Genomic DNA, 23,685 nt, shown 5'->3' on the forward strand with positions numbered 1-23,685 from the left:
ATGTCATTAGACCACACCCCTTCTCATTACAGAGATGCACATCACCTAATATGCTTAATTGGTAGTAGGCTTTCGAGCCAATACAGCTTGGAGTAAGACAACATGCATGAAGAGGATGATGTGGACAAAATACTCATTTGCCTAATAATTCTGCACTCCCTGTGGGTGTGTTCTGATTCATCGTCTGAGCTCAGTGTCCCACTGAGTGCTAGTGAAATGGTAGTTAGGGTGAGACCTAAAAGCAGCAATTAAAGGATGTGGAAGGAGGTTGGCCCTTAAGACAGCAATGGATATCAACCTGGCTTAGTGCTCTTAGTCCTTTTCTCCCACATCAAAAAGGAAATAAAAACATATATCCTCATCCCAGCACATTTATTCAAACTTTTTAGTAGTGCTAGGGCTGCACGTTGTTAACGTGGCCTCATTCCTCCAATGTTGCGAGTTCGAAACCCGCCTATAGCTTTTTGTGTTGCATTTGCATACACTCCCTGTGTTGGAATGGGTTTCTCCAGGTTCTGTGCAGTCCTCCCACTGTACATAGGCATGTACTCTTTGGTGAACTGGTTATTTTTTCTAAGGTGTGATTGTAAATGGAAGTGTGTGTGAGCCCTGGGTACGAGCCTGTCCTGCGCCCAATGTCCCGAGATGGGCTCTAGCAGCTGCAACCCTGTTTAGGGTTAGGCGGTTATTGAAAGAGATTTAGAGAATTAAAGCAGTAGCAAACATCAAGCAAAGTATTTGAGTGTGACAAGGCGCTTTCACACCATAGTTTGTTTGCTTTGGTCCAAATCAGTTGGTGAGTTTGTAACATTGTGTCATTTTCCTCTTGGTTTGGTTCACTGTCTTACAGAGAAAAATCCAAGCAAACTAAAATTTTGTCATTTTAAAACACGTGAGAACTTTCTCTTTGCTGATCAATTGTATCGCCATGGGAGCAAACAAAAGTAAATACAGGAAGCAGAACTGCTGTTGCTGTCTGTGCTTGCATTAAAATTGAAGGGACATGATGGCAATAAATTGATGTGGTTTGGCTGTTGAGCTGGCAATTTTATAATATATTACATGCATTTACCACTTACCTCAGCAAAACATACATTTTGAAAATGCAGCGCGGTAACGTCTGGAAAACAATATGCCGATGCATTGGATGCATAACAAGACAACGCAGGAAGTGGCATTAATTAATCATATGGAACTGTGAAAAACTGTTAAAAAAAACTACGCTAGAGTTCGCGATTTGATTTGAAGCGAGATGACCTCTTTTTGTGCGGTTGTTTTGATGTGCACTTGAGTGCGATTGCTGATGTCACAACTAATCGTACCAAGGGGGGGAAACAAAGTTTCCGAATGAAGTGCACTAAAGCCTGTAGCCTGTAATCCATCATCAGGTAGTATTATTGTTGTGTTACTGAGCGTGGTGTGCCAGGATTTATTCTTCCCAATTTACCATGACGCACAGGGCAGTCGAGACAAAAAAAGCACTGCAGCTGAAGAGCAGATTTATTAGCAGATGCAGCAAATGCAGAAGAAGAAGTGTCATTAGAAAATGTCTGTGGTTTAAGTTCCGGACAGGACTTTTTTGGACTGTGGGTAGCTAATTGCATAAAATGTGATAAGGGGGCATACTAAAATACATTTTACATTTTAAAAGTACATTATAAATTTACATTTATCAGACCCCCTTATCCAGAGCAACTTACAATCAGTAGTTACGGGTTCAGTCTCCCTGGAGCAACTCAGGGTTAAGTGTCTTGCTGGGGGTAGTGGGGTTTGAACCTGGGCCTATGTGGTCTAATACCTCTGGTTAATACTTGTTGTGAGAGTGAACAACATGCAGAATGAATGAAATTCCTTTTCCAGATGAGATTGAAACCTCAAACGGGATGTTCTGTTGTTTAGTCCTACAGCAAAATATGACTATGTCGTAATATTATCCATTTACTGGCTGCTTTTGGCATATTGGACATGGCAGCATAATTGCAAAGACCAGAAGTTATGGATCATTCGGTGATGTTCTGCAAAGGCGTCTGTATCCATTGCTTCACTAGGCATAGATATTTACACTATTGAAAACAATCCATTCTCTGCATGAGCATCATGACAGTAACTGACAGTTAGATAAACTTCAACTTTTTAATCACCATTAAATGTACTCAAGCCAGCTGCAAATTGTGCAGGAATTTGACCGTGACTGAGAACAGTGAGTGAGTACACCCGAGATTAAATGAACCTGGTCCAGATCATCAGAGTTATACATTTGTCTAAATAAGACAAATTGAGAGGGCTGAACTACTTTCTCAGTAGTAAACTCTGGAAACACCGAAATAAATACATCTAACGCAAATTTTACCGCAATACCGAATAACGCAAAAATTCCCTTATTTTGACTAAATAGTTTGGGTCAAGGTTTTTCAAACTGGCCAAAGGTCTGTTGGCGCTCTTATTACATTAAGATTTGTGGTATTATGACGATGCTCTTATCCAGAGCGACTTACAACGTGCTTTCATGGTACCATGAATGAAGAAATCAATTCTGGTTTACTAGGGCAGTAAATATGAATACACTCATTTTATTCACTCGGTTGTAGTTTTTTTTTTAAATAAGTCACATGGTTCAGTCACATTCAGCGATGTAAATAAGCATTGGTAGGTGTGTGTGTGTGTATGTGTGTGTGTGTGTGTGTGTCTAATAACAACAGTCTTAAAAAAGACTGTGACCTTCAAGGGAAAGGCCTTTCTGAGTTCACATTTAGCATGTACAGCTTAGCACAAACAGTAAATGAGTAAAAACAAGACAAGAGCACTGCTGTGGTTAAAAAGAATCATTCATTCACCACATTCAACCGTACATGCATAGAAAACTCACCGTCCCGGTCTGTGCCCTTTTGTTGCATAATACCGAAACTGGATAACCGACCATTTGAAGCTAACCGTGCTGGTTCTCATCTTACCTTTTCATGCAATGAGCATTACCTAACTCTTTTACTCATAAAGTACATGAATTCTTTCAAAATCTATTTTATACACACACACACACACACACACACACACACACACATATATTTTTTCCCACAGGCACAGTGCTAACAGGCAAATTAATAGGCACAAATGATGATTGCTTTCCCACCCTTAAAGTTGTATGACAGATCTGGTTATTAATTAATTGTTAGGAGTCATAGAGAAGTAAGACATATATAAAATATACGTAATTGCTTGGTCAGTATGGCGATAATTAAAGAGCAAGAAGGCCGTAAATGCATGTTAGAATGAAGGTTTAACACAGTAAACACCTCAGTCTGAATAGTGTTAAAGTGGCCTGTTATAGAATCCGGTTTTCGTCATGGGAAAATGAAGACTCATTCCTTTGCAGTGCTAACTGCGGGGATAACATTACAAAACACATGAAATCCATTTTTTCTTCAAGTCACAGATGAAATCACACCACAGTGTGGCCCCACTCTTGTACAAGGCCCCACTGTTGTACAAATAAGTCTCAAAAGGCCACTGGCAGAGAATACATCAAAAGGCTCTTCACAGACTGGGTGACTTCTATTTTTTCCACTTACTATTTATATCTATCCTTTCATGTTCACCCCACTCTTTTGCCTGAGGACCTGTGTATCTTCGCCATCGCTAATGCAACTACAACTATCCCCATTGCACACAAAGATCACATAACTTTGCTTTGCAGTTGTGCATTTAGTTATACACCCGGATGTATAACCGGCTGCTTCGTATTTGGCCAAAAAAGGTCTGTGGTGCCTTAGAGGTTCTTCGTGCTTGATGTATGGATTCTGAGGAAATGATCTTTTCAAATTTCCAAATTTAGGCAATTATTCTTATTACATAAACACTTTTGTAAGAGCGCACTCATTTCAACTCTTGGTTACCATATATAGTTTTTTAATTTTTTTTTAATATCATGGTTTGAAGTGGTTTGATACTCATTATTTATATGTATATATTTAATGGTCAAGTGTATTTACCCTGGCCTGTCCTTGCTTGAAGGTTCCTCAGTTGACTCTACTTTAGGAATATGCGTCACCAAAGAGAGATTAACAATTGCCATTCTCTGTCCTGCTCTTCTTCACTGTCCTGCACAAAATGAAACAACATCACTGCATTTTCCTTTTTGGGAGAGCTCCCCCACCGGCAGAAGACAAATGTCAGAAAATTAATAAATCAAGCCGACTCCAGCCCATAAATAGAGCCCGTGAAATGTGATTTGCCATTATTGAATTTGGCCTCATGTGATTTCTTCATTTTGAAGCCAGCATGACACCGAGCGACTGCTGACGTAGCTGCGTCTCCTGACTGAGATACTTTGTGACTCATTATCAGGGTCATTGTCAATAAATTGTCCTGTCCTGTGGACCCCATCAATGGGCTTGAAATAATATGGACTTATCGTCTTTCGTGCGTATGTAAGTCATATGCACATATTAGTTGATTTGAGTTGATTCAGCTTTTCAACAGATGAAGTCTTTGAAGCACTATTTCAAACAAACTATTCCGGAAAAAAGTGTTCTGGCAGCTGTTACTGCTCCAATGTTTTTTGTCAGAATAATGATTGACATTTACAGTGAAATTACTAAAATAAATAATTACAATCACTATTTCTGTGTATATAATGATACTCTACAAACGAGGTATACTATAATATAAAAACGAGGTATGGTGATGTGACCCAATTTCACCCCTGATGTCCCATCAGTCGGACGTTTGACACGGGCAGATTTAGCCTCCCATCCAGCTGTTAAATCCCTGCTTTTAGCTCAGATGTTTACTGCAAAACGTGACTACTGAAATAGCTCCCACAGCAGTCATGTGAGATCACACAGACAGTCAGCCTCTTATTCTGCTTCTCCGGCCTTCGTTTATGACATTAACAAATGGCCGAAATGTGTTGTGTGTGCAGTTGTGAACACTCCACCACTTCTGACCTGACAATTACAGCAATCCCACAAGAAGAGGAAAAGTACCCTGCCAAGCACAGGCAGTTTGCTTTCCTTTGGCTGCTCAAGTTACCATTTTTTCCCATGTTTTGGATTCCAACTCATCTCACAATTCAGCATGGAGCATGCCCTCTCCCTTACTGATCCTCCTCTTATTCAGTTCCAACTGTTTGGTCAGTTCCACAGACAACAGATTTTACTGTTTGCATATCTTTACTGTTTGCATATGGAATATTCAGTCAATGTTGAATTTTGATTGTCATTATTATGTGTGTTGGCATACTGTACACATCAAAGGGGAATTTACAAACCCAATTATCAATTATCTATACAAATACAATATAATAAATATGTAATTGTCTAAGGAAGAGCTGTTTTGCTACTTTTGTTTTCCAGCACTGCAAAAGAAATGCCTTTGATTTGTGGTTGTTGGAAGTAAAAAAAGGAAAAAGTTTAGAAAATACCAGAAATCTGGATTCTGTTTCTGAATTCCCTCAACTTTCTTCCCTTCAGACCTTTGGTATGAGACCCTAAACACCCCCGCCAAGACTGGTTCTTTCAGAATTCTCCCAACCACTTCCTGCCCTCCCACGCACACACATGCACACACCCACAACCTCCACTATACCTAATTTACAGTTACAAATCATGCAGCAGTTCAACAACTCTTAATAACAGCATTTTTATGTAGAATTACATTTATATTTACGCCATTTATCAGACATGTCTTATAATCATGACTAAAGTGTAGGGTGGTAGTAGGTGGGGTTTGAACCTGGGTCTCCTGGTTCGTAGTTGAATGTGTTGCCCACCAGGCTGCTGTCACCCTAGAATCTCACTTTCTCAGTGAGTAAGTAGTTGAACCTTTGTTCAAATAAATGGCTTCACTTCACTTTGAAAAAAATGACGTTCTGGACATTTCTTTCCAGACCAAATGTAAATAAAACTGTTACATGCAAATAAAAAGAAAGGGACTCGTAGATGGATCTGGAACATTACATTTCCAATATGTAGCTGCTGCCAAACATGAAATATTTAAGTTTGAACTATACATATGTCAACTGGAGTACATTTTGCCCACCGATAGCCATCTCTTCGATTAGAAGCTCACCGCGTCTTACTGAATTGCGGCAGGAAGTGACCAGGGGCTAATGCGATCTTCCAGCATGAGTGTCAGCCACAAGTAACTGCGTCAGGTCTTATTTGTGACGGGCTCTTGCGTATTCATCATTGCCTACAGTGGGCTGTTGTTAAGGGAAAAGGTCATGCAGTAGCCGTTTTTGTCAGGTTTGCATAATGATCTGATTTTAGATCTGAACGCCTGACATCATGAGACACAGGCAGCTGCTTACTTCGTCTACACTCATTTCCTCTTCCTTCTATGGCCTAACCACAAAACCTTGAGTCTCCCTGCACACCATTCTGCCACAGTGAATGGGATAAATGGAGCAAATCATGTCCTACTCCTATTCCTCCTCTACGTGTGAGTGTCCTTAGAAATGAGCCTTGACACTTGAAATGTGCAAGTGTAAGCAAGGATTGTAAGTGTAATATAATTAATTGCCTACAGTGCAACCTTTCTTCTAGGAGCAGGTTGTTATAAGCCTTCAAAATGCAAACGTCAAATAACTATTGTGGGAAAAGTGAAAAGAACTGTTTCTGTGTTTTGAAAATTGGCAGTATACTGTAAAGTACTGTAATAGCTCTGGAAAAGAAGTCCTCTTTTCATTCCATGTGACTTTACTGAGCTGAAAAAAGACCATGTAAATGTAAGATTTTAAAAGACATTATTAGGACAATAATGTCACACTCGGGTGTCACTATTTACACACGTGGGTGTAAATATTCCTTTTGCCAAGCATAAATGTCATGCATCAAGTGGCTTTCCAAACACTTTGTACATAAGAAACTAGACAGTGAAATCATGATGTTAAAAAACGAAAGTTTATTTAGCACAATGTGCTGTAATCTTTAGTTACCTTTAAAGTAATAGTAGCTGTGCCACCCAACAAAAAAAATGGATTGATATTTTCAATATTTTTGACACCCCTATTGGGTGTAAAAGAATCATCTTATATTATCTTATGTTATATTACAATATTTTACCATCCTGCATCTTTATAATAATATAATGCATTTCTGTTTAGATGTTCAAGAATTTGACGGATCATCACCAAAATCATGTCTATTTTGGTCATTGACCTATAAAATTTAATTGCAACCAGAAAGCATCTTTATTTGTCACAGTGACAGACTCTGTATGAATAATAAAAAAAAAAGACAAGGAGACCCCCGTTTGTCTGCATCATTGTGGTCAAAGAAAATTGAGCACAGTGCGCATCGGAAATGAAACTGCTCGATGACGGCATGAGTCACATCCTATGAACTGCGTATCCCCTGGAGGCAGTTGGTGGCTGACTGTGGAAATGAAGGTCCACTCAGACATGCATTTCAGTTTGTGTAAATAGCAAATGTGTATGGAAAATGGAAGGCAAGCTTTGGCTGATTCAACAGTCATCTGAGTGCACGGTGCTGAGGAGGGATAGTTGGATGGTGAATAATCATCAACGTTATGCCATAAGCACTGTCTGTGTTTACATCACTTAGATGTAGTGCAACATTATCACAGTTGACAGTGCTTCCGGTTTTGATTTGGTTGTCCAGTTACAGTCTTTTTTTGGTCACTCTATGAAACCATTGTGTGTTGGAAAAGTTATTCTAGTGTAAAAAACTGCATATTGATATTTATTAACAGTTTAAATTATAGTCTGCAGTAATTTGTGCTAGAGTACTGAGAAACAACAAAAAAGTCAGAATATATTTATAAGATCTGTTGTCCCAGTTAACATGCCTCCAGTCGGATAACAGAACAGACTAGCTCACTGCGGAACCTTAACCAAAACTGTCAGCTTGAAAGCAACTTGCCCCATAGGCTTAGTCTGGGCATGGGCAGAAAGAAAATTAGGCTTCTTGTCGATGTCATAAATTCTACATGAGTCACTTCCTGTGTATCACATGCCAATTTTGGCTCTGGCAGTGTGTACTACCCACCACGGTTCACACCATGTTATTCCATGTAAAAACAGAAGTCAGAATTAAACCCGTAACTTGCTATATATGTGTTGTTCTTCCTTTGATCAATAAAGGATCTTTGACAGCAGACTAATTATTACAATGAGTAGGTTAGTAAGGAAAGAAAGAATGGGCTTGAAAATTCAAGTTTTTTTTTTATTCTAATGTAAGGACATCAAAGGCAGGGAATAGCGTTAAATGCAAGATTCTGGGATGTAAGATTCTGTTCAGTCAGACAAATAAATGCCAGAACATCTTTTTATGAAGTGTTGTGTTGAAAGAGCATGGTGGCTAAGTCACATATAGTTGAGCTGTTAGAGCTGGTTAGGGCTGAAACATGTAGGTGTGAGGCCCATGCTCCAAATGATGATAAAGTATGCCACGCAGGAAGTAATTAATAAAACATAGTTCTACCTATTTATCTTTTCGGTTGCATGAACTCATATAATTACCAATTCCGATCCCTGGTGGGATCCTCTACTTTGTCACTTTCTGAATTGAGGGTAACAAACTGTGAATTATTCATGCACTTCTGAAACATCTTTAACCCTGGCAGAGATCGATATGATTTTAGTAAGAAGCCATTTTGAATAATAAAAATTAAAGTTGCATAATCCAGGCATGTTATACCTAGGTTACTGACTGATGTCCCATAGATCTTTACCATCATTACCTTTTCTGCCGAAAACATTACCATGCAAATGTCTGCTTTTCATGCAGTTGACAAGTCACTTTTTTTGGGCTGAAACATTACTCAAGCCTGGTGCTGAGCTATTACGTGACTGTAATGATCCGAAGATGCATTTTAAAGAGCATGAAAAATGATGGATATTTGATTAAAACGGTTGCATAAGAGCTCTTTGTGTATTTGATAAAATGGTGAGCGCTCACACATAAAGCAGACTAACCTAATGACCGCAGCTATATTGGGACTGGTGAAAGTGAAAAAAAGTGTGCCAAAAACAAGCCTTTTTGCTGGCTGCTTAGGTCTGTTATAGGCTGTCTGATAGTAGTCTGTGTTTATGGGTGAACCCTGCTTGTAAACAAACCCCACTAACACTCTAAGAACTGTAATCCCAATGGAGCCATAGAGAGAGAGCAGGAAAGGGAGAGCAACAAGAGTCCAGGTCCAGTTTATGACCTCGGATGCTCATCCACTTCCTTTGCGTCTGCTCCTCATTGTGAGATATTAGTTTGTGACTTTATGATTGTGGCAACTTGATCATCTGTGATGCAATTGCTGGATATTTGCAGTTTACTGCATCATAATGACCAATGGCCCTGTTTCCTGGCAAAGGACTTACTGGACAAGTCCATTTTAATGGGCAATAAAGCTCTTTTCTGTGAAGGCACACAGCTGCAGCCTCACACACACACACAACAGTACAGATATTCTAAATAATTAAAAATGTACCATTAACCAATCTTAAAAATCTTGACATTGAGGATTAGATTTTTCTCTTTATCTAAATTAAATGTACTGATGCCAGCTGAAAGTTAATTACCACTCAATAGTGGGCTGAATGTTGGGCTGAATAACATAATCCCCTCCCCTTTAGACATTTTCAGTAATTTTATTGTCTCAGAACTGTACCTCTGCACCCGGCCAATAATGTGTCATTTGCTAGATTTATGCTGCTCGATTTCAAAGCTTTTCAACTTTTCTCTGATCTTTTCAGAACATGCTTTCCTGGGCTTCAGCTAAAGCGATTATAGTCATGTGTGTGGCAACGTCCCGCTGGGTTCTGTGCAGGGCTCTCTAGTTAAACAGCCCTCTCGACCCTTCTTGCATATTAGGTTGAGGGGGAGCGGGCAGTTAAGGATACAGTGTGCAGCTGGACAGGACAGCTGGTGTAGGCCCTAAACGTGATTTCTAAACCTGAGCCACAGACTCACGAGACGAGGAACACCAACACTCACAGCAGGACCACGGGACTGGGTTCCAATAACTGGCCTGTCCAACGGTCTGGCATTATGTCCCTGACCTGTGGCTGGGTACTCCACTTTCAGCCCCTGTTCAAAAAGACGTGCCCATTTACTGTCACTGTATTTACCCTGAATTGTACCTTTTTCACTAACTCAGTATCAAGGTCAAATCTGTTGAGGAAATAAGTGGCATCAATCTTTTGCTGGTCTACAATCACTTATATCAAGGGCTGGGACCCCCCCCCCCCCCCCCCCCCCCTGTCATGAACAAGCAAGACAACTAAATTAAATCAGATTTTTTTTAAGGAAAAAGGACTCTGACACAAAGGTAAAAATTGGGGATTTGCTAAATGAAGAAAAGAAACATGCAGAAAAAGGTACGACGGAAATCACTTCAAAATAAGGGTAATTCATCATAACCCATAATACAACAAAAAGTCCTCATGCTGTCATGCTGACAATTTTAAAACCTTGTGCATTCAAAACAATATTATTTTGATTACATGAAATTGATAGATAAATACAGGCATACACAGTGACAATAGTTGGGCTAAAAATAAAACCATGAACCCCAAGAGATCCCATAAAATTCCCCTACATAGAGACACAAGTTCAATCTAGCTAATCTAGATTCGTTTGAGATAACTGTCTTATTAAAAGAGATGGCATCAAAACTACATGTTTTTTTTTTTTTTATTTAACTCTTAATAGGATCTTGTGGAGGTCATTAATGAACAGGAAGGAGGTTGAGGAAACACTAGAAGAGCTGTGCTTGCTCAGATCTTTCGTGTCTTTGTCCTTAGCCGGCAATACAGGGACACCTGCTGCGGGGTCCTTCCTGTGACTGTGTGAGTGTGGGCAGGATGAGCGGAGACTTAGAGGGGATTTGGGAGGGGGGCACACTCCCTCCGGCTGCTGGGACAGCAGCTGCTGCTGCTGAGACCTCTCAAACCCCAACAAGTAATCTCCTCGCGCTGGTGCCGTTGCGTCAAGCCTACACTCACGCACACACAAACACAGACGAATACAGGGCTGTCAGCCATGGCAGCCGACACGTGGTGATTTCCCGGCAACTCACCCCCGAACCCTGTAGACCCTGCTGTGAATGCACAAAAAATGTCCACTGCAAGGATAAAGAGAACCAGAACCGATGGTACCTGTACAAAAGTTTAAAAGGACCCCCTTAAACTGGAACATTTGGCCCTGAACTGGGAACCAGAGTTAAAATTACACCTTTGAATTTATGCTTTTGACTGGTTTCTAGGAAGACATTGTAGCGGTTTGTACTCTTGGAGGAACAAAATTGTCTCTTTTGAGCATCTAAAGCTCTACAGGAAGATACAATAGATCCCAGCAAGCAGTTTTTGTACACTGAAAGCTCTGAATTAGATCATGTGTAGCTAATAGTGTACCAAAAGGGAGCAGAATGGAACAGTCTGTGTGGATAACTGACTGAGGGATAAGAGACCTGGGACAGCAGCAGCAGTGGATGCTCTGATCCTGTTTGGGCACCAAGAGCTAAAACAGCCCTGGCATAGAAAAAGCAAAGAGGATTTGGGGAAGCCTGCAATCAGACTACCCTCCTATCTCTCCGCAAGTGGGGGAAAACAGAAAATGATATGAACAAGAGGTTAAAACTGTAATTCAAAATGAGGCGGAAGTGTGATAAGACAGATGAAGGAAAACGTGAGAAGCCCTGGTGGTGAGACGAATGTGTTTTTTTTGATGTTTTGCTCTGTTTTATTGGAAAGGGATAGAAAAAGACACCAGCTGGTGAAAGAAGATTAGAGTTTCCATCTCTGACGCCTCCCCCAAACATCCCTCCCTCAATCATCACTTGTCTGTTGTTTTCCCCTGTTTCCACTGGGGTTATTTCAAGAAGGCTGCACTTGGGGGAGTTGGGGACTTGAATGAGGAGGTGCACAACAATTTAGTTCTTTGAATTTTCCTTGTTTTAATATACATTTACAGACATATATTATATTGTATTACATTATATTATCCTGCCTTGATGTTTCTTGATTCTAGGGCTATCAATGGACTACAAATGAATTAATCTTAGTCACATGAAATATGTCATCTGAATTGGCTCGAAAACTCCTTTCACTGTCTTTGAGTGGAACAGATTGTTTTTGTCATTTTGATACACAGCACAGCACACGATGACTCTGCATTTAACCCATCACCTTTAGTGAGCAGTGGGCAGCCACAAAATGTGCCCGGGGAACAGGAGGTTCATGATTTGAACTTGCAACCCTCCAGTTCCAGAGTCCACTTCCACACCCGTCTTGCCACCACCGCCCTTTATGTAGGGATTGTCTCTGGGTAGCAAGACTTTCTCCTATCAGTCACAGGTAAGACTCCACAGACACACCGGAAAACATTCAAAGCCCACATCAGTTCAGACACGGTAGTATGTGAAGTGTGACGTGCACGAGAAGCAAACATTCCCACAGACAGGTATCATTTCAACCAGTTGGATGTTTTTATTGAAACTTGAGCAAATGACACCAAACATGTTTTTTACTCTATTTTCTTTTTTTTTTTTTGCCTGCTATCTTAGGAGATGCGTTTGAATTGTAAACAGTGAAAATGATAAAATGCATTTCATAAAACTCCTTACAAGCAGTGTATGACCAGGAACAAGTGGACCGTACCCACTCCTTCCCATTTAAAACAAATACGTCATCTTATAGCTCTGACTCTCCTATTTACATTAGATACAATGTTGTTTCATGGGATGAAACCTCAGGCTTTGTTTTTTCATTTTTTTTCCATTCATGTATTTATTTAAGAATCATTATTTACATCCTTTAACTCCTGGCTGCCAGCTGCCAGGAAGAGCACAGTTTAACTTGTTTAATTCATGTATTTACTTTGCTTCTTTTACTTTTAGCGTAAAGTTTACCTTACATGTAAATCGTTCAAGCTGAATTTTTGCAGCACAGCTTTTAAAAAATAAAGTTAATACAGAGCTCAAAATGACAACTTATTCGTAAAAAGGATGAACTAAAAAAAAAAAAGACAACATATTGCACTTAAATCAGGACAGCAAGGACCTGTTTTTGTGGTTGGGGGAAGGGAGCGCTTTCGGCCGAGTGCAATGGGGCAGAGCATCCAGCAAACGGGTCTGAATAAATAAGTGAAGCATTTTTTTTTTTTTTTTTTCATTCCTGACTACCTTTCCTGCTTACTTTCACTAACAGCATTGCCCTCTATGCCGATGGAGTGCAGAGTTGAACCCAAGATATTAAAATATATATATATATTTATATATAAACAAGCTTGGAAGCTTCATAGTCGAGTGCCTTTATAGTCCTGAGAGTACTGTCTCGTCCAGTCCTGTGTGGAGCTACAATGAATTGCTTATTGGCTCTATAGAACACAGTCAAGCACTATATACATTAAAGTCTTTGGAGACAAGCAGATGTCTACGTCTGAGAGTTGTTTGATACCGGGAGCGTGGGACAGTCCTCCGTTTGGTCCGTCTGTGCGTTCCGTTTCTTTCTGCCTTTTTGTTGCTCCGTGTGGATGAATGGGACCGGATTGACCGCCTCCTCCTGTGACGGGGAGGGGGGCGACGGATCCGGTTTCAGACAAAGAAGTGCGTGATGGCAGAGAGGGAGGGTGAGTGTGTGGTGTGTCCGTGCACGTCCTCGGTTTAACAGGGCGTCGCCGCAGTAGTCAGAAGAGCTGATGTGAGCAGTGGAGAGAGACAAGCCACGTAACCTCTGTTTCGTACCAGCAGCACTTTGGAACGCTACGAAGGGACAAGGTGGAGCTGACTGGGGGAAGGGAAACAGGCAGAAGCAACAGAACAGTACCAGACTGCCTTTTTTGTCTAGAGGGGTGGATCCCCTTTTCATCCACAGTTCTTGATTCAGTTCATCCAGAAAAAACATAATAATGACTTAAATAACAAATGGCAAATAAGGTCAATGTCAGTTGCTGCGGGCAACGTCTACTGAGTGCTGACACTCCAAGGAAACGGGGTGGGGCGGTTGGGTCCTGATTCTTTCTCTCCCACGCTGGTCCTTCTGTTCCGCACCTGTAAACACCATGCTCTCTTCTCCTCGTCTGCCTTTCTCCCTCCATCGCGCCATCCACTCTTCTGTGGCTGCCAGACTTTGGTGGATGCGATGGCATGAAAGAAAATCGACAGTGGGTGAGGGGGTGAAGCACAACGGAAACTTAAAAACAGGAAATCCTTTTCCTTGCTTCTTGCAGAGCTCATTAAAGTCCGTTCTTGCTTTGTCTCGCTCTATTCTGGGCCCCCCCCCCCCCCCCCCCCCTCTACGAGGACGAGGACGTCGAGGTGGTGTTGGGCTTCTTTTGGTTCACCAAGTCCAGGTAGAGTTCAGAGCGCAGGAATCGCGGGTAGGAGTCCTTCTCCATGAGGCCGTATATCCGGCGCTGAGCCAGGTCGAAGCAGGACCGCGAGATGTTCTGGAGGTTCTCCTTGGTGTGCTCTCGAGTGTACGAGTCCAGGTTCACCTGCAGGGCGAGGGAACAGAAGAGCAGAAGAACATTTAGTTGGTTCCCATAGCAGAAAGAGCTGATACGTTGCTAAGAGGAGGCGGTAAGCAAAGCTCCAGCTTTCCACCAAGCCTTCCAAACAGGCTGCAAATCAAAGCCAGGCGCTAGAGCAATTTGCCGAGCGGCAAGCCAAGAGGGGCTGCATTTGTCAGGCATGGTCTCACATGCTCCATGGTTCATGCATTGCCCTCTGGGAAGGCTACTTCTGACACGCATAATTCATTAATAACATCGGCTCCTTCAGAAACTGAACCAAAGGAAGAATGAGTCACCTAGAGACCTTTTTTTAATGTTTACAAGGGCCCAGCGTGGTTTCTTTTTCCACTGTTTAATGCGGCCGTAAAGCAGGGCACCAGGGTGCAGTTTCGAGCGAAGGGCATTTACAAAAGCTGCCTTCATCCGTGCCGATGAGAGGAGTAACGCAAACATTGGCCACTTCTGCAACTCACCTCCTTGCAGGACTGAATGGCGATGTACTCGGCAAAGATCTTCTTGGCTTTGGATGCCATCTTGGATTGGGATTTAATCTTTTTATAATCTTCGCACGCCAACCAGAATTCCAGATTCTCCTCGCTGAACTCAGTGCGTAGGAACGCTCGGAACGCTGCCAGTCCATCTGAGAGGGAGCAGGTGAGATAGATATGGAAAAAGAGAGAGAGAGACATTAGTGAATGGACAACGGAAGGGGTGAACGACTACGCTGAAACTGGACTGAGTCACGTTGTTCCGGCACCTACAGCGCCGCCTCCGCCATTCATTACCGCCTACTGACATTCAAGAACACAAAGCTGCCCTTCTGCTGCCGAGGAACCATAACCTTAATAAGAAAGTCAAGACTTTCTCGTCTTTTCCTCTTTTTTTTTTGGGCAAGGTGAAGGAGCGAAGGAAAAGCCATTAAGGGAGCCAAAGAAAAATTGAAAGAATACATGGAAGTTTGCCCCCACCCGGCGTCTTTCCGTTCTCATGTCCCCCATCGACTCCGGTAACCCTGCCAGGGGCCCAGAGAGTACAGCGAGGTGCGGGGACAGAGCCGATTTCACACTCATATACACACATACACTGGCTGCTGACGTCAAGTCCAGGAGTGGATGGGATTTTAATTCATGGCACTAAAGCACTCAGAGGCATGAATTATGGATGGAGGACAAATATAGTAGCCCACGGGAGTTCTTTTTTTTTTCTCTCTCTAATCTCTCTCTCTCCGTCTATTCCTATTTAGCCTCCCTCCCTCTCTCACCCACTCGTATGCATGTTTCTGTTAATCGATAGGGATATATGTGGGTGCTGAAGGGCCACTCAACAGACCGTTCATTCACTAGTTTGTCCCTGGGCACCACACGCACTCCCACGTTGACCACGCCGCCTCGCTGATTGCACGCTGGTCTACAGAGGGGCACGCATGTCTAATCCGCCGCAGCACGGCAACACAAAGCAACGGCAGAAAGACCCTTCCAGCACAATTACATGCTTCAATTCCCGTCATTGTGCAACAAGAGAGGCGCACGTTCACAAGTCTATCGGAAACAGATGGGGCTTCTGCGGCAGGCTGGAGGTGAGAGACAAAAAAGGATTGTAAAAAAGAGAGCAATATGGGGTGACACTTACATTTGTGGATGAGCAGCTTGTCCAGGGACTCTCCCCACTTTATGGCCTCCTCTGGCGTGGGCCTGCAGATGAAAGCCGATCGGTTCTTTAGCAAGCCCATTTCTGTCAGGTTTCTCATTGTGTGACCCATTCGAAGCTGCGTGCTTCCTCCCGTCTCTCACCCTGCTGTGTCTCTGTGCGAGTACACTGAGGTGTGTGTGAGTGTGTGTGTGCGGAGCGCTCTGTGGCTGTCAGTAAGCGTGTGAGAATCTGCTCTCTCTGTCTGCCTCTGTGTTGGACAGCTGCTTTTATACTCGCCTCCGTTGCCTGGCTGCTGAGAGGCAGAGCAAGGGGAGGGGGCGGAGCCTGAACGCAGCCTGTAGGAGTGAGCAGCGGGGCTGTAGAACATGCCCACAACCCACTCTTACCCTTTCGGTCTGTGATCATTGTTTCAGAGCTCAGTGCCCTTTATATGTCTAGTTTTGACTGTCCTGTGCCTGTCAGACCAATTTTTACAGTTTTTATTTTGTGTGTGTGTGTTTTAGCAATTATCACTGAAATGTCCCAGTTGCTACCAAAACCTCAGTACCAAGTAGACATCACTACAATGTCCTTTTAAACATTCACATTTTAGAGTTCTTTGTGTATAAGGCATACTTTGGACTATTTGGTGCCTATTTTACACCCTCTCACAGACAGTTCACATATCATGCAGATTACTGAAGACTGAACATGTCGTGTTTCTCTAGATGCATTACGAGACAGGAAAAAAAAAAAACCACGGTCAAGAAGAATCATTTACTGAATCAACAGTCCCAAAGGATTGTATTTGCCTGAAGCTCAACAGCTCATGGAGCCTCAGGACACATTTAGTGTGCAATATTGCACACATTTAGTGTGCAATATGAAAGTGTGTTTCATGAATGAATGGGCACCTGTAGAACTACGGCATGCCAATCCATGTGCTACCCTGCCTACTAAAAAAAAACTGGAAGCTGTTACTGCGCGTCCTCTTTATCCTTCTCCAAACAATTAATCTCCCCCTCTATCATCCCCGCGCCCTCTGCCAACACACTAATCATCCCGAGACCGGCGGAGCAGGCGGGCAAATGCCCATCAGGCTGACACACGCGGGCACAGACACTTACTTGACCGACTTCATGGATTTCTCCAGCTTTCCTGCTGGACTGCTTCCGGGGGACTCGTTCCTCCTCCGCAGGAAAGCCAACCGGTTCTTCATGTCTTTGGCCCTGTGGACACACAGAATAGAACAGAAATACGAGTCAAGAACTGGGGCAGAGTTTCCAGCAACCGAAACAAAACGCAATTTAAAAGCAGTCGTGGGAAAACACGGCCCATGAGTTTCTTTTCTTTCATTTCTTTTCTTCTTTTTAAAAGAGTAGCCCAAAAAGTTGAGATCAATTCCACACGCTCTGAAGTCAGAGAGGTGCCAGCGCTGCATACATTTTGGCCTCCGGCAGTTGCTCAGGCTGTGATGGAGTGCGAGTTTCCAGGCAAGTCGAGCTTAAAAGCCTCTTCCTCTCTGGGCTTGCCTCTCCGCTGTTTCTAGGCTGGTTCGGCGGCTGCGAATGACTGAGGGGACGGCGTTCATTACTCCACACCATCCCTCATGCTCTCCAGTGCCTGAGACCCAGGGTTGGACCTCAGGGGACAAGGCCACAGAGCACAGGTGCATCCCCTCCTCCACGTTCCTCCTCCATCACACCCAATTCCAAATCACACCCACTCCAGTCCCCCAGGATTATTACACCATGACAGGCCTTTCCGCTTTCTGTCCCCGGGCGACTGTCCCAGCACTTTTCTCGACCTCAAGTATAGGGCCCTCTGGGATAGGGAGCATTTCCGGAATGACGCATTTCTTTCTCTCTTTCTGTCTCTCTGTTCCTGGTTGATTTCCATTGGGCATTGGCCACAGTGGAGCTGGCCTCATCACTGGCCTGTGCCCGGTGAGATGGAAGAGCACAAATAGAACCTGGATTTCCATTTCTGTCATTCCCCGCCCTCTGCGCTACCCTTCCCACGTTCACCCTGGCTTTGTATGTCTCTCCAGGCTTTAACCTGCTAATGAGGCCATATCAGGTGTGTGCGTGCGTGAATATGAATTGTGTGTCTAATGTTTTTGTGGTCAGTGCTGATCAGCCCCCCTGGTGTTCTGAATTGGTTTAGACAGGGAGGAAAAGCTGACAGGAAACAGGAAGCCAGTAACTATTTACGACGGCCCCAACATCTGCTGTCAAGAAGCCTGCGAGACAGTCCCTGAGACGACTAGCACTTGTAGTCAACATGCAATACAAATATGTCACTAGAAACACAAAATTGGACACCAATCAATTTGATTCGTTGTTTTTTCTAAACTTTGTCCATCATAAAAAAGCAGACCAGAATATGAAGGGTACAAGAGGTATTGAGACAGTGGAACCAAGTAAGAAGAACTCAAAACACCAACATGACTTGCAAAGGGCCATATGTCCATAGTCCAGATTTCAGGTAGCGGACACCAGTGGCAGAGAGACCAGAATGTGGATGTGGATGGGGACACCACTCAAAAATATTAAATGATGAAGGTGCTCTATCTTGGTCTCCTCATTTTCCAAAAATCCTATTAAAAAATTGTCCTCTACCAAGGTGATTTTTTAAAACTTACATTAACACACCTGGGGGGTGACATATTTTATTGCTGTATTGTACGTCATGTAAACAGATCGCTCCACGGGTGTCGCGGGATTACGCTCTCCTGGACCTCAGGTTGTTGTGTTCTGGAGATTCTGAATGTTTCATTCAGCAGCGAAGGTTGCCCAAGTTTTTTTTCCGGCCCTTATCTGCGTGGCAGGATGATGCAATGTTACTCAGCGACGCTTTGTGATCCCACAGCCGAGCTTCCTCTCACCGGACATGCCTGCGCTCATGCCTTCGAGTGGCAGAGAAACGCACACGCGATCGAAAAAACAATAAAGTAATAACAATAACTGGAGGGAATGTTAAATATTTGCTGAGATTATTTTTTTTTTGATCCAAAGCTCATTGGATGGCTTGGTGTAATTCAGCCACTAGAGTAAACATGGCACTGCTGTTAGGTCAAGTCACATACAAGATCATGGACACGTTTTTATTATATCCAATTGTAATTAACACATTTTAAATAAGAACATTTGGCCACATGTCTAAATGCTGGGTGGCTGGGTGGTGGTGGGTATTTGTGGGGTTAAAGGCATTCTGTGGTGATTCTCTGCCATCTCAGCATTACACACACACAGGCTGTGAGGGTGTTGCTCCGCAAGTAAAAATCCAAACTTCTTAAGGCAGCATAAAAGAATGCAGTTGATTGCTTTATTTTTAGCTCCCACTGGGAAATCTGGCTTTTGGTTTGGGGCTTTCATATGAAAGAGAGCTCCACGTGAGCTTGGCCTTTTTTTATATACGTGCTGGAAAATATTTGCCAGTCCAGTGAAATTTATCGCCTGAGTCTGGATTCAATATGGTGTGCTGGAGCAGGCTAAGAGAAGCGGAAAGACATGCTCACAACTTTTCAGCAGCGGACGCTACTGATCAAAGATCTTTCCAGATTTTGATAAAAAAAATCTATAATTATATATAAGTATTAAAATTTTAACCACAACTGCAATAAGCAAATATATATATATATATAGCTTTTATAATTGAGTATGTAAAGAAGAGAATGTAGACTAGAGGGATGGAAATTATTCCCAAACACACACTGCCACCTTCTGGACGCTGGAGAACAGTGCTGCTGAAAGGGTGGAACGCGGCCCACATGCTGCACCCACTTCCCAATTTTCCTGCTGGACGTGACTCTGAAGCATTCAGTAAATTTAAGCTGACACACACACACACACACACACACACACCCTCTCACCCACACCCATATTTCACCACAGATCCTGTCAATGAATTACTGATGTGTGTGGGAACTCACTTACAGCTCAGAGGCCAGCGTGCCAACACATAAAGAAGAGCCGTGTTTTCCGAACAACTAATAAATGACAGCATTTGGTGGCGTTCCAGTGCTAGTGTCACGTGTACACGTCAGCTCCGCTGTGACTGAGCCATAGCTGGTGATCCTCTCAAAACGGGAGCCCCTGGAGGAACTAACCGGAGCCCCCAGGAATGATGTGGCCCCAGCCCTTCTGAGTCCCATGAATGTGCGCACGTGGCAGCAGGACAAGCGCATTCCACCCCATTCCACCCCCCACACCCTTTCACCCCCACCCGCCTTTATTTTCATGGCCCTCAGCCTCTCTCACAACAAATCAACGGGCCATGGCTAATATGTTACAGGACGGGGAGAGAGAGATGGGACTGGGGGGGGGGGGTCACTTATGGACCTCCAGCGGACAGATAACTGGGTTAGAAAGCCGCGAACAGTCTGCCGAATGTCGAAGTGACCTTGCCTCAACAGGAAGGTGGTGTTTTCAAATGAGACGCAGCTGTTGCCTTCAAACAAAGCCCTGACCAGATCGTGGAGATCAGATGAACATCTAACTACGGAGTAAGGGACTCTTCCCAGCACACATGATACAGTGGGCAGCACAAATGCAGCTGGTTAAACGCCCTGTGTGGCATCCCTGCTACCAGATCAGGAGACTGATTTGAAAACCACAATCATTTGATAACGGCTCAAATTGCCCAGTGGCATGCTGTGTTCAATACTGCGTTAAATATTGGATTAAAACCTCTTCATAACATTAGCACCGCATGATATGGATACCAGCTTCTATTCAATCGATCTTTTCCAAAAAAAACAGTGTTAAAAGCATCTCATGCAATTCTGTTTTGAATTTGAACATTAAGCCACATGCCTAAACGCCATGTGCAATTTCGTTTTCAGTTTCTGATCCTCATCATCTGCATGTGCAGAGGGGCTCAAGAGAGCGATACATAGACTAACACATCCAATACAGTCAGTAGCAGTGGTGGCCTGGGGGTTTTCGGATCCCGATCTGCCCGAGGTGCCACTGAGCACAGCACCATCCCCACACACTGCTCCTCGAGCGCAAGTCGTGGCTGCCCACTGCTCACCAAGGGTGATGGTTAAAAGCCGAGGACACGTTTTGTTGTGTTACCGTGTGCTGTGCCAGCACAATGACAATCACTTCACTTTCAATTTTTCCACTTTCAGTATGACATAGTGCTCACCTAGTTCTCTCCTTACACATTTATTCATACGTATGTACATACATTTACTCTATGTGTAGAACAAATGTGTTCTATATATTTTTTTATTTATGTAGGTTTACAAAACATATATATTTTTAATACACTCATCCATATTTATATTTTCAGATGGTTTATTGTACTTTTATACTGTACTATTGGTATAGGTTTTTTTATTCTAAATATTTTTTTCTGTCGTAGATCTCAAAACTTTTGGAATAAATCACTGCATCTATTGTCTATTTTTCTATGCACAGATCTGCATATTTGATAGTAAGAAAATAGATCCTCACTATTGTCCAGGTTAGAGTCTGATTTCATAGATGCACCATTTCATCTCAATTTCTTTTACTGTTGCATTGTACAATCACCTCACCATGACACACTAGCATCTTCAGTCAAGCACTGGGTGGAGAGAGAGGGAGGGAAGGTCAGTCACACAATAACGTCAAGCTTCCGCATATTCCCACATCACCTGGCTCACATTACGGCTCCTAATTGGAAAGCGTGCTATTCCGGGCCAGCGGGAAAGTAGGACATTCCAAAACGTGACCATGAGGACAGACAAAGAATGAACGAAAGAAAAAAAAAAGAAAGCAAGAGAAGACTGCAGCAGCGGCCATGGCGACTGGAGTGACGCATTAAGGCCGCATTAACATGGCCAATCAGGCCCCAGCCAGGGCCTCCAGCTTTTGCTCCCTGGCCCTACGATCGGGCCCTCTGGGGTCAGAACAGGATTCTTTCTACTAGCTGTGCACTCCTGTGCACTATGGTCGTGAGGGGGTTAGAGTTCACCGCACTTCCCAACCATGTTTGCAGTGTAGTGTGCACTTCTCCATGTTTGCGTACAGGTGGTGGGACGGCAGCATGACGGGCTCCTAAAGTCATCAGCACCACGGTGCCAACACACAGCAGGGTCCCCTCACATTCTGTCCCCTCTCTCCACTCACTCCCTGTTGCCAAAGCAGGCAAAGGCATGTGTTCCTGGCACGGTAATTCCGCAGCAGAGATGCGGAGCAACCGGGGCTCATCCATCTTCATCAGATCCGGCATACACAGACTTAATTGTCAGGTGGGACCTTCAGCAGATATAAAGCAGCAACATTCACAGTACGCATACGATCCACGCAGCACGCAAGATCCCATAGATCAGGATGATGGAATGAACAAGAAAAGAACAAGGACCGAGTATTTCTTTCTCTCCAACCTCTCCTGTTCCTCACGATTCATAGGAGGTGAACTCGCATCAGCTACGCTTCTCTCTGTTCCAGCAACTCTGTCCTCACCTCCCCTCCCTCTCCAGCAACAGAGACTTAAAGCAGGTTAAAGCAGAGAGCGTAAGAATAAGACAGCCACGGTGCCTACCTTTCCAGGTACCTCTCAGAGAAGTCCACCATGGTGTGGAACATGGGCGCAGGTTAGTCTGTAAATGTGTGTGTGTGTGTGTGTGTGTGTGTGTGTGTGTGTGTATGTGGCGAAAGGGGGCTTTCGGAGCAGGGCGCTCGGGGAAGGGTGGTCGGCTGTCACATTCCTCTGGACTCTCACTGCTCTGAGAAGGCTTTAAATAGCACGAAGGGGCCCGGGAGGCGGGCTTCTGGGGTTCTCCTCCAATTGCAGGGCTTCTGAGGACCTGGGTGTAGACCATGGTCCCCATCTGCCTCAACATGCCTGGCTGTTTACTAGAGCAATCACAAGTACCGCAACTGACGCTACGGGGCTGATCATCCTGCGACTGCAGGGTCACAGCACCTTCATCACCATGCATTGTACAGCCAGTCACCATCGAGAAGATTTTAGGGCAAATTTTAATCTTGCATTTGAGGGAAACCACTAACAGAAATTATTCATTTAAATAAACACCATTTTCACTTATTTGCAATAATATGCAATAAATTAATATTGCATAATATGGCATAAATCATTGTGTAATTAACTTATTGCAGTTTATTTCAAGTGTGCATGATTTATTGCATTCAGGCACCCTATTAATAGTGTGCTAAACGTGGATCTAATACATACGTAATTATTCGTACGTTCTTATTTTGTCAGGATCCGGTCCGAAATGGGGGTTACTCCGGTCCAGGATCCGGACCGGAGTTTCATTGTTGTCCTGTGTAATGTTCCCTAATCGTTTTCACCTGTGTCAATTGTATAAAGCTGCCCTGTTCGTTTCTGTTCGCTGTCAGGTCTTTAACGTTATGTTCCATGTTCACCAGTGTCTATGTCTCGGATGTCTCCCCTGTCTTGTGCTTCACAAATTAAACCCCGGTTCCGTGATGTCAGGTGAAAGCGAATAAATTCTTTATTCCTTCATATGATTTTTTGTTTAATGAGTTTTGTTGTGAACATTTGTAGAATGTTTGTGAAAATCACTATTACTTACTATTTGTATTTTTAACAGCATTTGCCTAATGTTCAC

At 43.3% G+C, this 23,685-nt stretch overlaps 1 protein-coding gene across 10 annotated transcripts in view; it reads right to left on the minus strand.

Moving 5' to 3' along the window:
- Window positions 1-12,416: 12,416 nt before the first annotated feature.
- Window positions 12,417-23,685, minus strand: part of rgs3a (regulator of G protein signaling 3a) — a 118,467-nt gene continuing 107,198 nt past the window's right edge. For 8 of the 10 annotated variants that reach the window (XM_028970977.1, XM_028970978.1, XM_028970981.1 and 5 more), the window contains 4 exons: window positions 17,222-17,323; window positions 16,095-16,156; window positions 14,939-15,105; window positions 12,417-14,447 (listed from right to left, as the gene is read on the minus strand). In XM_028970977.1, the coding sequence (XP_028826810.1) occupies window positions 14,247-14,447; window positions 14,939-15,105; window positions 16,095-16,156; window positions 17,222-17,323 (532 nt within the window). In that variant the 3' untranslated portion in view covers window positions 12,417-14,246. Of the gene's footprint in view, window positions 14,448-14,938; window positions 15,106-16,094; window positions 16,157-17,221; window positions 17,324-17,537; window positions 17,696-22,631; window positions 22,791-23,685 lie in introns of those variants that run through there. The other 2 variants (XM_028970988.1, XM_028970987.1) reach the window with 2 other exon arrangements.

The sequence above is a fragment of the Denticeps clupeoides genome, chromosome 3, assembly GCF_900700375.1.
Source record: "Denticeps clupeoides chromosome 3, fDenClu1.1, whole genome shotgun sequence".
NCBI lineage: Eukaryota > Metazoa > Chordata > Actinopteri > Clupeiformes > Denticipitidae > Denticeps > Denticeps clupeoides.